At 44.4% G+C, this 15,335-nt stretch overlaps 1 protein-coding gene across 1 annotated transcript; it reads right to left on the bottom strand.

Annotated features, from left to right (window-relative positions):
* Positions 1-3,066: 3,066 nt before the first annotated feature.
* On the bottom strand, positions 3,067-15,335 carry serpinf2a (serpin peptidase inhibitor, clade F (alpha-2 antiplasmin, pigment epithelium derived factor), member 2a). Its single transcript, XM_033636495.2, has 8 exons — positions 15,197-15,335; positions 12,525-12,593; positions 12,170-12,413; positions 11,621-11,807; positions 9,761-9,906; positions 7,229-7,371; positions 6,570-6,774; positions 3,067-5,620 (listed from the first exon to the last, which is right to left on the bottom strand). The coding sequence occupies exons 2-8, from the start codon at positions 12,576-12,578 to the stop codon at positions 5,142-5,144; spliced, it is 1,458 nt and encodes a 485-aa protein (XP_033492386.1). The 5' UTR covers positions 12,579-12,593; positions 15,197-15,335; the 3' UTR covers positions 3,067-5,141.

The raw sequence follows: 15,335 nt of genomic DNA, 5'->3' as shown, positions 1-15,335 counted from the left end.
TGCAAACAGGAACCAGTAGGGGCTCTACCCGAAGCCGAGCTCACGAAGAGACAACTCCCCCACTCAGACTCACTCTCAGGATCCCTCCTGCATTCCTGCCTTCAACCCAACACATCCATCATCGCGCGCGCCTGCTACGCAAAAACCCAGCCTTCATCCCTCAATCCTCATCCCTTCATTCCTCACTTTTCATCCCTTGATCCTCACCCTGTGATTCCTAACCTTTCATCCATCTGGCCCTTGACCCTCAACCTTCATCCCTTCATCCTCATCCTTTCATTTTCTAATCCCTCAATCCTCACCCCTTCACACTTTCCTCCAAACCCATAATCCATCATACCCAATAAACCATTCGAAATCTTTATCTTATTGGTGTGGTCTTTGTTAGTGAATACACTTTATATATTAATTATTTATTGCCTATTTATCGATTCATTTATTGATTTTAAGACAGATAACATACACAACCACAATTCTGGCGAACAGCGGCACAGATCTAGTTAAAGTGTTTGTGTCTCTCTCTGTGTCTGTGTGTCTGGGCGTGGCTCTCATCAGTCCTGCTGCCAGTCTGCCTGCTCACCTGAAATCCATCCACTAATCAACCCCAGCAGTAAAAAACACCACGCCCCCACCAGATCATTCGGTCTACCTTGTGGTACTAACTACAGCCTACTTGTTGCTTTTTCCCTCGTGGACTTTCTGCCTAAACCTTGTTCCTCTGTGCCTCAGATCCACACTCACCGCTCACCGGTTTGCCTGCAACTCCAGCCTACTGACCTGTTTCCAGCCCTGCTCAGCCTGCCTGCACTGGATCAACCCAAGACACCCCTTCTTGCTTTTTGGTCCAGTTCTCTCTACACTTTACAACTGTTGTGGCTATTTTGAGTGCATATTAGACCACTGTGCATTGTGTGGCTATGGTAGGGATGCATGTTAATATCGGTACATCATTTTTACCGGCTGATATTGGCTCAAGTCCTGGATACAAGCCAACATTCTCAAACTAAACTGTGAAAATCAGACATGATCATCTTCTGTCCCAAATCCCTCACCAAAACCATATTCTGCCTCACCACTGACAGTTCCACTCTGCGTTCCTCCCCAAACATCTGCAACCTCTGAGTTATTTTTGACAACAACCTCTCTTTAGAAAAACACACAGTCAAATTACCAGTACTGCCTTCTTCCACCTAAAAACATAGCTTGTCTGCGGCCATCCCTGTCCCACAACGCATCCAATTCAAAGTCCTTCTCCTCACCTATAAAGCCCTCCATAACCACGCCCCCTCTTACCTCACTGAGCTGCTCCACCACCACGCTCCTTCCTGCAGCCTCCGCTCCTCTGATGCCAACCTCCTTAAGGCTCATTTATGCTCCCTTTACGTACAAAAATGTATACGTCCATTTCAAATGATGTTACCGTCACTGCCCACATACTTCCATGCGTCCTTTACGTTGGCATGGATGTTAACCAATATATCCACCAGGGGGCAGCCCAGAGTCAAAAGTTTACGACAACAACAAACTCAACAACAAACATGGCGACTGTGGAGGAGATATTGATAATGTTCCTCTTGCATAACAGACAAAAACAGAGGGATCCCAGTCGGAGGGCGTGAGGGTCGGTCCTGGGAGCGGAGCGGAGCTGGGAGGGCGGGGGGGCTCCGCGGAAAGGGAGACCCAAGCCTCTGGAGTATGTGCGGAGCCTCCGTGTTTGAGACGGGAGCAGACGGCGGGAGGTCAGACGCTCCCAGAAAGGGGAGAGGGAGAAATATAACAAAATAAGATGAAATAGGAAAAACCTGTCTCCCTCTTTTATTTTACTTTCAGCGTTTCAGGCAAAAAAGTTCCACCATTGTTATTTCTTCTTCGTGTCTCACAAGAGCTACGTATCGGGTAGTGACAGCAGTTTCCGGTAGTACTGCTCCGTTTGGCCTGTATCTGTAAGCTTTATGGAAACATGCAGAAATGAACGCGGAGCACGGACAGAAGGCTCCGTCCGTATCCGGATCCGTATTTAACGTTGAGCATAAATGGGCCTTTAGGGGGTGATCACACAGAAATGAGACGCTAGAGACGCAGACACTTCAAAGATACTGGAAGCGTTTATTTAATGCGCGCTAGCTACTGGTGTCTGACGCTCAAAAAGTTGAAAATATTTGAACTTTTCAGCGTTTTTCCGGAAAAACGGCCGTCTAAAAAGACGCTTGAATGCTGGTCAGTCGCGTTTCTAGCGTTCCATCTCAGTGTGATCGCTCCCTTATTCCACCACTCAGGACCAAGCGCCAAACCTGGGGCAACAGAGCCTTCTCCATCACCCCCCTCACTCTGAAACTCTCCCCCCAAACACATGCGAGACTGTACCGACCTCTGCCGATTCACATCACTCATCAAACCTCAGCTTATCAACACGGCTTTTAATGTGTGTTGTGTGTGTTTTATTGTATTCTATTTTATTTTTTATTTATTTTTTTAAAGATTATTTTTGGGGGCTTTTTGCCTTTAATGGACAGGACAGATTGAAATGGGGTGAGAGAGAGAGAGAGAGAGAGAGAGAGAGAGAGAGAGTGGGGGTTGACATGCAGCAAAGGGTTGCAAGCCGGAGTTGAACCTGCGACCGCTGCAGTGAGGCATTGCCTCTGTACATGGGGCGCCGGCACCATCCACTACGCTACCGACGCCCTGATTGTATTCTATTTTATGATCGTTTTTAACCAATATATCTTACCATGGAAAGGGCTTCATAAATAAAATGTATTATTATCATTATTATTAAAATGAACTATTAGACTTGGCCAACATGATAAGAGTGTGTATGTATAATATGAATAATTATCGGCCAAATGAGTTGTCATATTGGATATCGGCAAAAATTCCAATATCATTTTTATGGTATACTGTGCAATTGAAATATGACTTCTTTGGTAGAGAGTTTATTCAGTCTCCTTCTGGGCAGTTACTTGAAAAGTGTACCAAGGAACAAGTCTTAAAGCACTGTGGAATTAAAATACCTGATAGAGAAAACTGAAAGCAACTGTTCACCATCAGGAAAATCTGTTGCTTTAACGTTTGAACAACAAAAGGAACTTTTAATGTTACAGTTTGAACATGAAAAAATTTAACGACAAAGAGAAACAGAGGAAATAAGACAAAGAACAGAACTGGCTAAACTAAAGCTGCAGCAACGCAGACTACACTGGATAAAGGAGGGAAACTGGCTGGTTTATGAGAACTGTAAGTTTGATGCAGTGACTTTCTGCAGTAAAACTTAACTGAATTAAGAAAAGTACCTGGTACCAAAAGTGAGTCGAGCTGAACGAGGCAGTGAAAATGCTGGCATTGTGCGTTCATGGATTCGTTACATTTGTACGTTATTAGGTTGCAGATATTTTGGAACATTATGTTTCAACAATGTCATGGTGAATGTGTGGTTATGTTTAGGCATAAGAACCACTGGGTTATGGTTAGAGAAAGATCATGTTTTGGATTAAAATACCTGCTTTTGGGGGCACTATCGCCGCTGGAAACACAGCAACTGGTTGCTATAAACATGTAAGTTGCTGGAAACGCAGCAACGTCTTGCTTAAAGCAACAGGTTTAGTTGTTTGTTGGTGTTGAGCAGTGGTCTGCAGCTCAGCAGGTGTCTCTCAAGTGTCACACCATCAGCCACCATCCCCTCCACCTCCTGATGACAAAGTCAGCTTAGATATTTCGTCACTTTAGAAACTCTGATATGAAATGTACAAATGTAACGTATCTGTGGTTTGGTATCAGTGCAATGACAATATTTTCCTTCCTGGTGACTGAGTGAAAATTAGCCACTTGTCTGTGTTTTCGTCTGAACAAAAACAACGCAGTACTTTCTTTAATCAAATGTTAAACCTGTCTAGAAACACATCACTAGGCCTTATGAAGTGTATTAACAGTATTTTGATCACAACAGAAACGTGACAAGTTCAATGAAACAAATCCATCTGATACATTTGTGAAGTGAGATTAAAGAGTATTTCAGTTTGTTGACTTCTAAAACTCTCAGTAAGAATCACTATAGTGCATTTGTATTTTTTCATGTTGAACTTCAGTTCCTTTAGAGCAACACAAAACCAAGGTGTTCGTCCACTGCTGCACGTCTGAAACTACTGAAAAGAAAAAGTTTGACAATTTTGGAAATATGCTCCTTCACTTTCTTTTTACACATTAAACACATCAGTCAGCGAGCGTTAGAGGTGCTGATAGAGTTGCTAGCTTTGGATAGAGCTAGTTGGCTGTGCCCCACTGTCTCCTGTCATCATGCTATGCTAAGCTAACTAGCTTTATCTTCATATTTCCAGTCTCCATTGATTAGCTAACGTTAGTCTTTGCTGCTCTGCATTGCACTCCACCCAGGTCAGGTGGGAGCTAGCGGCACCACTCATTCAGTGATTACTGCTGGTAACGCTGTCCTGAGACATGGTGGTGGGACAGCATTGCTGCAGAAACATGGTAGCCACCCTCCGGCTCGCCCAGGTTGCCATAGTTAGCAAGCACCTTTATTCTGAGTCGCAAAACCCCTTAGTATTGTTAACTAATGTATGTTAGCACCACTAGCAGTGTTGATGCTGCTAACAGTGCTAACAGGCCCCCAGGGACACCATCCAGTCTTGCTTGTACATTTTTCCAGTGGTCACTTGTGTTATTGCAGCAAAAAGATCCGGGTGACCTGAGGGGAGAACGGAGGATGGGCACAATGTTTCTGCAGTAACAGTGTCCCGCTACCATGGGTCGGCACAGAGTTACCAGTGGTAATGAGCTAACTAGTTGGGTTGTACACAGTGCAGAGCAGCAAAGGCTAGCTAACCAGTGTAGCATAAATTCCCTTATAGCTTTGTTCTTAAAGTAGAACAGCATTGTGCTACTACTAAACTGAGATGCAGCAAAAAAATTAACCCATGGACCACGATGGGCAACTGGTATAAAATATTCTCAGCGGTTAATGACATCCCTACCCAACCCTTACTGGTCATGCCCCCGTGTGTAAAGACCATAAGTCTCAGCAAATAAGCCAACAAGTGTATTTCCAAAAATGTCTACCTATCCTTTGAGATTTAAAACTTCAGGCAGGTGCAGAGTTGTCTGGTTTGGAGCAGATTCTTTTCTCCGTGTTACTTCTTCTTTTTCTTGCCGCTGCCCTCCAGTCCATTCACACTCTGCAGCTGCTCCCTCTCACCAGCAGGGGCGCTACATGACCGCATGCTACTGTCTTTTGCCGTCACTGTCATGTTGCAAGACCTGTGTTCGCTATTTATGTCTATGTTCCTGGCGTTTTCCGTCACAGGCTGGTCGCTCATGGTGCTGTTGTGGCTAGGATCATCATTAAGCATGGGGCCATTGTCGGGAGCTGGGTTTGTGACAATGCCCATGAAGAGGGGGGCCAGGGAGGCATCATCAACAAGGGCGAAGAGGAAAGGGGAGTTGACAGAGAAGAGAGAGGTGGAACGCATGGAGGTTACAACAGTGGTGGCGGACGCCTCCACGCCTTCCTCGCTGAGTTCTATGGTGCTGGCATGGCGGACGCCTGTGACCCTCAGAGGGTGGTCGGAAATCCCAGAAAGGTTTGGACCTGAAAACAGAGAGCTGAGACCTGACAGAAAGAACCAGAGAGAGACAAATAGAGGACATCAGTGCCTGTAATCATTGGTTGACATGTGTTAAAGCATCACGATACAACAACATCCTACTTCCAAGTGTCAGCAGTTCCTAATACATGGATGCTCCAGAGTCAGTGCTATCACATTCACTCCCCAGATTGGCACAACCAGGCCACTGTACACCGACAACTTCTTATGCCTTTATATAATGTGTGTCTCAGTAGCCATCATTGTATATACCCCTTTTCCACCAAAGTAGCTCTGGCTCTTGAACCGTTTCTGTTCAGGTTCCTCAGAACCTTGGTGCTAGCAAACCAGCCTATGTTTCCACCATGTTTCTGAGAGGAACCATTGTAACCAAGGGTGAGTCCTTAACAGAGGGCTTTGCACAATGCACAAATAGAGGTAATCAGAAGTAGTAAGATGGCACATCACATTGATTATCTGCAAGCTTTTGTTCTTTTATTACAGATATTTGTTTTTAGCCAAACAGCAAGCATGGACCAGCTGATAATGATAAGACGACATAGAAGACTATAACATGCAAGACTCCATTCTCTCGTTTTAACCTGTAGAGTATGATGTCATCACAGTTTGCACTTCAGGTCAAGGAAAGCCTTCTATTTTTTGGTTCCAGCTGGGAGCCAACTCTTTGGGTTTGGAACTAATTTATTTTTTGTCAAAATGCTCCAAACATTTCAAAATTAGATGTGAGAAGAGGAACAGAACCTGCTCCATGTTGGTGGAAAAGGGATCTCATTCATTCATTCATTTCCCATAACCACTTATCCTGTTGTAGGTCATGGTGGGGCTGAAGCCTATCCCAGCTGACACTGGACAGGGCGCCTATCACAGGGCCGACACATAGAGACAGACAACCATTCACACTCACATCCCATTGTGCCGCCAATACGGAGATATTAATGAAGGTAATAATCTCACCCATGCTGGTCAGCGCTCCCTGGAGCTCCTGGTTGTACTGCAGCTTCACTTTGGGTAAGCTGACCTGCATTGTTTGCTGCTGAGGTAAACGTCTGTAAAGGTCTGAGATGTTCAGTTTGGGAAGGACCGATGACACGTTTCCGCTGCCTGGAAAGGGCATGACGATTAAGAAGCTGGTGTTTCCCTTGAAGGGAAGACTGGCAACCTGGACAAGAGAGAATGACTTTATTTTTATTTCTATGATTTAATATCGACAAACTCTGAACAAAGACATCAGGAACACATGGTGGTTATATGTGGAAATGGAGAAGGAAGATTCATTGTTTTGTTTTTTCTACCATGAGGTATAAATCACACACAAAACTTATCTAAACAACGGCTGCCGAAAACACGTATGATTGGCTGTGCAGTCAAAGTTATATAGAAAGACACCTTAAACATTTGCTCTGGTCAACAGTTTAACCACTAGCTGCAGCAGGACCACATATCCTTCTCCCCACCACGTTCTCCAGTTCTTCCTAGAGGATCCCAAGATGGGATCTAAAGTCCGGATGAGGGAGGGTGACCCAACTCGGAGCTCAAACCCCGGGCCTCTTCCCAGTTGTACATTAGCAGAAAGCCTCCAGAGGGAGGTGTCTAAGAGGAATCATCCATGTTACCTGTGCTTTCAGCTCTGGATCGCTCAGCAGGCGGAGAGGGTACTGGGCAGACTTCATCATGTCCACCAACACAGAGTTCTGGTTATCTAGGTAGAACATTCCTTTGGAGGTCACCAGGGGGTCAAACTGGGTCTGCCATTCACCTAGCAAACACAACAGAAAGCAAGGAGGAATCATTAATACCTCAAAGGAAACTTTTTTTTTTATTTCATGAGCCACCTGACTCTAAGTTTGCATTTTAAGAACTAAGGAAGGATGTCGTGATGAGCACTGAACTCTGCTTAAGGTGCACCTTATCACCTGTCCTGAGGAGTTTCTGGTCTGGTGGTATCAAGGTGGTGTGTATAGTGTTTACTGGTGATCTCGTCCTTTTGGCTTGGACCATGACATCCAGTGCAGCAATATGCGGTCCCTATGAAGATCAGTGTTGGGAAGCCCCAATATCCTAATGGCATACCGCATAACCACAATGTCCATGGTTCGGTTCCCAGACCAAAATTTGCATTTTAGCAAAGGAATGACTCACCCTAATCTGCCTTACTCTGCCTCTGATTGGTTTACCCTAACATTCTTACTCTAACCCTAATCAACCTCACTCCTCTTGTCTAAACCTAATCAATCAGACCAACGAAGGCAACGAGTACCAGCCAATCAGAGGGAGAGTAGGACAGGTCATTTCTTTGCTATCCTATGAAATGCAAATTTGCTAATTGCATGTCATACCTCCTTGTCTCCTCATGTTTCCATATCTCCTAACTCTATGACTGTTGAATTAAAGCAATCTTTTGAAAAACAAGAAGATCAGTGCTCACAATATTCTTCCCTCAGAAATGGTAGATTGCTCAATTCAGCTGATGGGCAGCAACTCTGGAACTGAGGAAGACTTCAGTCATCCTGGGGTCTTATTCATGAGTGATGATCAAAAGCATTCTAAGGCCCAATCCCAGTACACCCCTTGCCCCTACCAGTTAGCCCTTACCCCTCTGTTTTGCATGTTCCATCTTGGGTTAGGGTTAGGGTGTCCCAGTTCTTGTTGGGATAGAGGGTTTAGGGCAAAGTGTTAGAGCTACATGGTCCTCCAAATGAAGGTTTCTCGGAGGCACACTCCAAACCGAGTGTTATGAGAAATCATTTGCAAGATGGCTGCATGAGCAACAAAAGAATCCCCACAACTGTATTTTCTTTGTTAATGACAATTTAAGAATTTTGATAACCACTGTATTTTCTTAGTTTAATGTTGTTTCAATGTTTTATCGTCCTTCTTAGTAATAAGAATAAAAAAGGAAATTGCTGATATGCCAATGTCTCTGTAGCAAAGTAGCTACCTAATGTCACATTGTTGCTGCTGCTTTGTGCAGGACAGTCCAAGATTCTGACATATTTCCATGTCACATGCCCCCCAGTTTGATGGCATATGATGGCTAAGCTTTAACTTAAAGCTGTGAGGTTGTAGCACTGGCAAGGTAGGACTGGTTGCTAACGTTAGCCTACAGAGTGTTGTGAGTGGCCTGGTAATGAAGCAGTCTTGTTTTTTATTTGATAAATTGTTTGATCGACTGATAGCATGAAACTTAAGTTGTGTGTGAATCGCAAGCACCCTGACAACTGCAAAACTATGCCTGTTACCAGGCAAGATAAATCACCACTGCAGAAGACGGCATGTTAGCAATGTCCAGCAACACTCATTGCATCTGTTTACGTAAACACCAGCACAGCAATGATGTATCAGGATCTTGAAGGGTCATTGCATGTCATAGAAGTTTTCAAACATTACCTTTGTGACTCTGATTCTGAGGGCAAGGTGGCACTTGAAGACCAGGGGTAGGGGTAAGAAGAAGACGAAAGATCGGGCAACTGTTGCAGTAATAGAAGCTATGGAGATTGGTTTGGTTTTTTAATAATACTGTGCCATAAAATAAGGCTCAGAATTCTCATTTTCCTTCCAGCCATCAGCTACAGTCATGAGTTTTTGCCAGAAAGGGTATCGACATGAATCAAAGCAGTCAACAGTAGCACTGAGCAGTTGCTCATCAAGACACAATTAGGTGATCAGTGCTACAGGAGGATGTTGTTATCCAGCAGCTGCTCTGCATTTGGAGTGATGAGCTGGTTCCGGCATCTGGTGAGGTTGATTCTATGGTGCCTTCCTTTGGAGACTCCGGATAGGCTTGTCGGATTCTATGTCCTGACTGACCGAGGAGCACTGACCCATCATCTCTTTACTGAATTCTGGGCAGTCACGTAACAGCTGATACTGGACTGGTCTGTCTGTCATTTATGTTTTGTCCTAACGTCCTGTTATGTTTCTTTTACTATGCCTGCCCCGGGAAGTGCCCGTGGGGAATAGATAAAGTTTATTTAATTGAACTGAATTTATGTGATTTGATTTGATATGAACTGGGCTGAATTGAATTGAATTGCTGAAACATCTGATTTGTTTTACACTCTTATTCAGCAGGAATATATTTCTGTTTATTCTTGTATTCACGACATAAACCCCCACACTGAGTGGTCTTTGGTGGAGTGGGTCACCTTTGAAGTACACAGCGTTCATAAGCATAAGCACCACGTCATGTGGAATGCTTTCCATGAAGTTGGAGATGTGTCCATTGGTGGCGTTCTCCACCCACTGGTTGACCTCCTCCACAGAGACCAGAGGGACGGGGGACGATTGGTACCTGAGGAGGATAAAAAACAAATCTTTCCACTTCCACATAAACAAGAAAACATGGCACATATACATTTCAGACAACAGGACAGAAAGAACTGCTGGGTAGAAATGTCAGAAAAACTTTCATTATTTATGTTTGTATTTGCTGCAACTGTAGTCTGAGTGGGCGGAAGTTTGCTGCATAGATCGGCCTCTCATTGGGCGGAACGAGCCACCCGCTGAAGTCCCGCCCTACCACCTCCGGTTGTGTAGCAGTTTTCAACACGTCCTTTACTAACTATTGCGGTGTTTGATCTTGCAAGGATGTAGCCATTTTTCTGCCATTGTTCACAACCTGTAGGCAATATTTTTGTGGGCGTGTTACACCAAAACCTGTTTCTCCCCAGCAATATTTTTGCAAGCGCACCGTTGCTGTGGCACCGCCCAGAACAATTGTGATTGGTTGAAAGAAATAAAAAAAGCCGGGGCATTTTTTTTTCTCCAATCTTAAAGTGAGAGTCGGCCCAGCCAGACCTTTCTTTTCTTGAGAAAGGTTTGGTGAGCGAGACTACTGCAACTGTAAACTGGTCATGTTCGTCGCATCTCCACCAAACCCTTTCAGTCCAGTCCCTTTGGAACCAGCAGTAAGCCTTCAGACATGGTACCTAGACCCTCAGTCTGTTCAGACAGTCCTCTTAAATGTGGGCGGGGTTGCTGTCACTCACTGCTCCGTCCAGCACTTTAATATATATTTTTAAATGCTTGAAGATCCACTCATTACTGAAAGTGTCCATCATTCAAGAGACAATAAAAACTAAAGTGATGGTCAAAGTTGTCACAGTGAAATTTAAGGTGTGCTGATGGATTCACGTCATCAACTCATGCATTGAGTAACATTACAAGTTAACGTTCCACCTTAAAAGTTGCCGGCAGTCGGCCCAGTGAATGAAGTTATTTTTTTCTCTTTCATTTTATAGTTGTAGTTTACTGATGTATGAACAGAGGTTACATAAAACCAGAGTGAGCGTCCTCTACTGACCAATCAGACTGCAGGGTTTCTAGCTCCACCTTTTAGTACCAGATCTGTGTGCTAGGTACCCCAACAGAGGGGGGACCAAACATGGGGACGCTAAGGAACGCTTCTGTTGGGACCATCCACAACTTTTGGTGTACCAACTGAACTGAACTCTATTGGACTGCTTGGTGGAAACAGGGCTGTTGTCATAGCTCTTGGTTCTCCACCCTCTTCTCTTTTCACCTCCTGCTTCAGTAATTTAACCCGTTCCCCTGTATACTACCAGTTATCTTTTCATGCACTTCCTCACTTGACCAGTAGCTGTCACTAGAGAGCTTCCCCAGCAGAGGATCACCTGACCAGTGTGTTCTCCTCACAGCTGTTCCCCATTTACTAATCATCCTCCCAGTATATGTAGCTCTTATTCTTCACTCTCCACTTTGTTGTTGCTCACCAGCCTCTAATCTTCTCTGCCCTGAGACTTCAGCCTGCAGGCTTTGTCCCACTGTTTATCTGTAGTTTCCAACCTTTTGTTTGGTCCCCGACTGAGTGAACTGTTTTAAGTCATCCATCTTTGCCTCAGTTGTCTGAGTTTGAGTCCAAATGTTGTACAAGACCGTTGTCATTCACTGCAAACTGGTGTCTCAAACGTGTACATGATGTCCAAATTATATACAAGTCTTTTGATGCAGAGTCAGTGTGTATGTGGCCTGTCTGTAACTGATACCTGGCCAGAGAGTCCTCAACAAAGGACAACTTCACTTCAAATCCTGGTCTCAGGTACATGCGAGCTGCCACCTCCAGGGACGTGTTGCTGACATGATGCGCAAGGCCTCCCAGTATGTGGTGGTAACATGGCAGACTGACGGCATGAAGGCTCCTCAGCAGCAGCTGCTCTGTCTCGTTACAAGCACCTGAAAGAGGAACACAGATCTGAACAAACTGTTTTTACAGACTGTACAGGGACAGTTAACGGAGCATGTGAGGAACAGATATGAATGGCTCCTTCAGTGTGCTTCAAATGTGCAAAGATTTCTTCCTGTAGAGCTGCTCTTGGTGTTAAGTGATATGACAACAGAATAAAATCTGTAGCTGTGAGGTCGTAGTGCTCGTTACTCCCCTTGAACAAAATAATACCAGTAGAAAGGTCGTGTTGTAAAATCCAACGACTCATTTTTGTACATCTCAGCTTGTGCATTTACACTTGGTTCCACATCAGGCTGGACTTTTCATCTCAGGCGTTGTCTGATCGTCTGTAGGTGTGATTGTGACTGACCTAAGGTTAGCTGAGCGAGGGCGAGGGCCAGGCTGAGAGGTGATAGGACGACATTCGGCTGCTGTGGACTGATGGGGAGATTTTCCAGGAATTGTAAACCCAGTCGCTCGATGGCGCCCCCTATCGCCCTGTGTTCCTCTGAGCTGAACACCCGCCCTCCCCCACAGCTGTGGACCTCCTCCTCCATCTCCTCCTCCACGTCTACAGGAGCGGAGACATCAGGAGCTGCTGGACTGGGCTCCTCCTGAGGACACGAGGACAGACGGGGTTAATTTTACAGAGACGATAAACAGCAAAGACACAAGTTCCTGTTCGTGCTGAAGAAGGTTGTTTACTAGACTGAGGTTCTTCTTACAGTCAGTCCTGGACAGCAGAGGCAAAACAAGACAAGAAGAAGACACAGCTTCATCTCCAAACAACCAGCCTGAAAAACACAAAGAGGAGGACATGTTGACAGCATCTAGACACCACTATACAACACATTACATGTTTTATCTAATGATGAGAGTCATGTTTTTGTTGTCTTTGGGAACCGGCTCACAGTCATCTTTATCTGTAACACTGTGTGATGAACTAAATGCCCTGATTGGAAGAAAGAAGAAACATGTTGAAATGTTTTTTTTAGGACTGATGACTCTCTGAACACAAACACAGCCATGATGTAGTCACGAGGTTTTTCCCAACCAGAGAGTTTCAGGGATTCATCAGCTGAATCCTTCAAATTCAGCGCAAAGACCATATCACTGCTCTGAATCACTCTGATTGAGTTAGATAAAACAATACGATACATGCACATGAAAATATCCTAGCACGTTAGCATGGTATGTTAGCATTAGTCAGACTTAATCACATGCTGAAAGTGGTTTAGAGGCATCCTGTCATGAATAGGGATGGGTATCAAGAACTGGTACTAAATTGGTACTGGTTCCTGGACAAACAGAGTTGCTATCCATCCATCCAGCCATCCGTCATCCATCCATCCATCCATCATTCATCATTCATCCATCCATCCATCCATCCATCATCCATCCATCCATCCATCCATCCATCCATCCATCATCCATCCATCCATCCATCATTCATCATTCATCCATCCATCCATCCATCCATCAATCCATCCATCCATCATTCATCATTCATCCATGCATCCATCATTCATCATCCATCCATCCATCCATCCATCATCCATCCATCCATCCATCCATCCATCCATCCATCATCCATCCATCCATCCATCCATCATCCATCCATCCATCCATCCATCCATCCATCCATCATCCATGTATCCATCCATCCATCCATCCATCCATCCATCATTCATTCATCCATCCATCCATCCATCCATCCATACATACATACATAAATAACCAGGTCTCAGGCAGCAGGCTGACCAAAATACTGCAGACTTCCATCTCCCCAGCAACGTTTTCCACCTCCTTGAGGTATTTCTAGGCCAGATGAGATATATAATCCCTCCAGTGTGTTCTGGGTCTGCCCCGGGGCCTCCTACCAGCTGGAAGTACGTGTAAAAGCTCTAAAGGAAGGTGCCAAGGAAGCATCCTGGTCAGATGCCCAAACAACTTCAATTAGCCCCACAAAGGTGCAGAGGCTGTACTCCAAGCTCCCTCCGGATGTCTGAGCTCCTCACCCTATCTGTGTTCACTCTAGGAGTGACACAAAAACAGCATTTTCAATGGAATCCGGTGACATGAAGCTACAAACAACGAAAGATAGTTGAGCCAGCCTCAACTTTTCAGCGCTCCTATGAGGAAAACCAATCATATGGTTTGTTTTTAGCTGTGGTACTCTGTTACTTAGCTTTTCTTAGCTGATGCTATGCTAGCGTTGTGTGCATTGTGGTGCACACAGGGATGTAGATGTGACGTTATGACCATGTACGAACATTATATGCACTCTCCTGTCTCTACTCTTCAACCTCTCGATGCAGTTTATCACTCTACACTCAACTGAGGACGGCATCAGAACACAGAGGGTACAGAACAACAACACTGCATACTATTGATTTACAAAGTCCTTCTTGGCAAACTGAGTATGTGACATGTCTTTTAAACTACAGAACAGTTTCACACTGTACCAGGTCCAAAGACTATGTGGTTCTAGAACAGAAACTCATGATATTAATACTGAGACCAGGAAACTGGCTCTTAAATACTTTGCACCACACAAGAGGAATAATCTGCAGAAGCCTGTAAAATTAGATTTAATCCTTTTAATTAGTTTAAATCCAGTTTGACTGACTTCGAGAATGAATGAATGTGAGTGTGCGTGTTTTTCTGTAAAGTGATGTTCTTTCCTCCGCTGATGTCCTTGTCCATGCACATTCTTCTGTTGTTTTATAACCTGCTGATGTGAACTGTGATTTTTGTGTGCTTTTATTGTTTTTTATGTTCTGTCATCAGGGCGTCACTGTAAAAGACAGCTTGCTCTCAGTGGCCTTCCCTGTTAAAATCAAGGTTATAATAATAATAATAAAAAGAAGAAGTGTGTTTACACAAAATATCACGACACTCCATCCGATTGTTGTCAGAGTATTTTAGTGTTTGATTGACATCATCGTCCGCAGAGCTATGCTGCTATGGACAAAGGCTGTCGGGACTCTTATGTTGTTTTTCATCGTCATGGTATCTGTCAGTGTCGCATAGCTTCAGAGTCACTTGAGGTTTCAGATATGGCTGCTGTGTTTACCAGCAGACTAAAGGTTACTGTTTCAGAACCTTTTTTGGCTGAGCTGCAGTACACTGAATACACAGAACACAGAATACACAGAACTACATGAACTACATGACTCTGCCAACACTGTATACGAGATAAGGCTCAGCTTCATATACTCAAAGTGTATCTGTGGCTCCGTAGAGAGGCATCTTCTGCTCATGACTCGACATAACGTTGTAAACTATAGATTATTTTAGCAGCGCTGAAACTGGTTAACAGATCAAATTTCTCTCTGAACACCAACTCAGTCATTCCAAAGGCTTTTGGTGAGATTAAAGATAGATCTGAACTCACCTGGCTCGTGTCTGATGTGGAGGCAGACGATGAGAAAGCAAAGGGGTTAACAGATGAGATGATTAAAATAAGAGTAAAGATAGATACTTTCAACCTGCTCTGGGCTGGACAGCGTAGTGGCAGGACTCAACAACTGCCG

Source organism: Epinephelus lanceolatus, chromosome 11, assembly GCF_041903045.1.
Source record: "Epinephelus lanceolatus isolate andai-2023 chromosome 11, ASM4190304v1, whole genome shotgun sequence".
NCBI lineage: Eukaryota > Metazoa > Chordata > Actinopteri > Perciformes > Serranidae > Epinephelus > Epinephelus lanceolatus.
This window is presented reverse-complemented; position numbering and strand designations above follow the sequence as displayed.

Coding starts and splice junctions, on each gene's coding strand:
- serpinf2a (XM_033636495.2), bottom strand. CDS start 12,578: ATGAAGCTGTGTCTTCTTCTTGTCTTGTTTTGCCTCTGCTGTCCAGGA. Junction 7,372..9,760: donor GAACGCTGTGTACTTCAAAG/GTGACCCACTCC, acceptor TGTGTTTGCTAG/GTGAATGGCAGACCCAGTTT. Junction 5,621..6,569: donor GGGAGCGCTGACCAGCATGG/GTGAGATTATTA, acceptor TCTTTCTGTCAG/GTCTCAGCTCTCTGTTTTCA.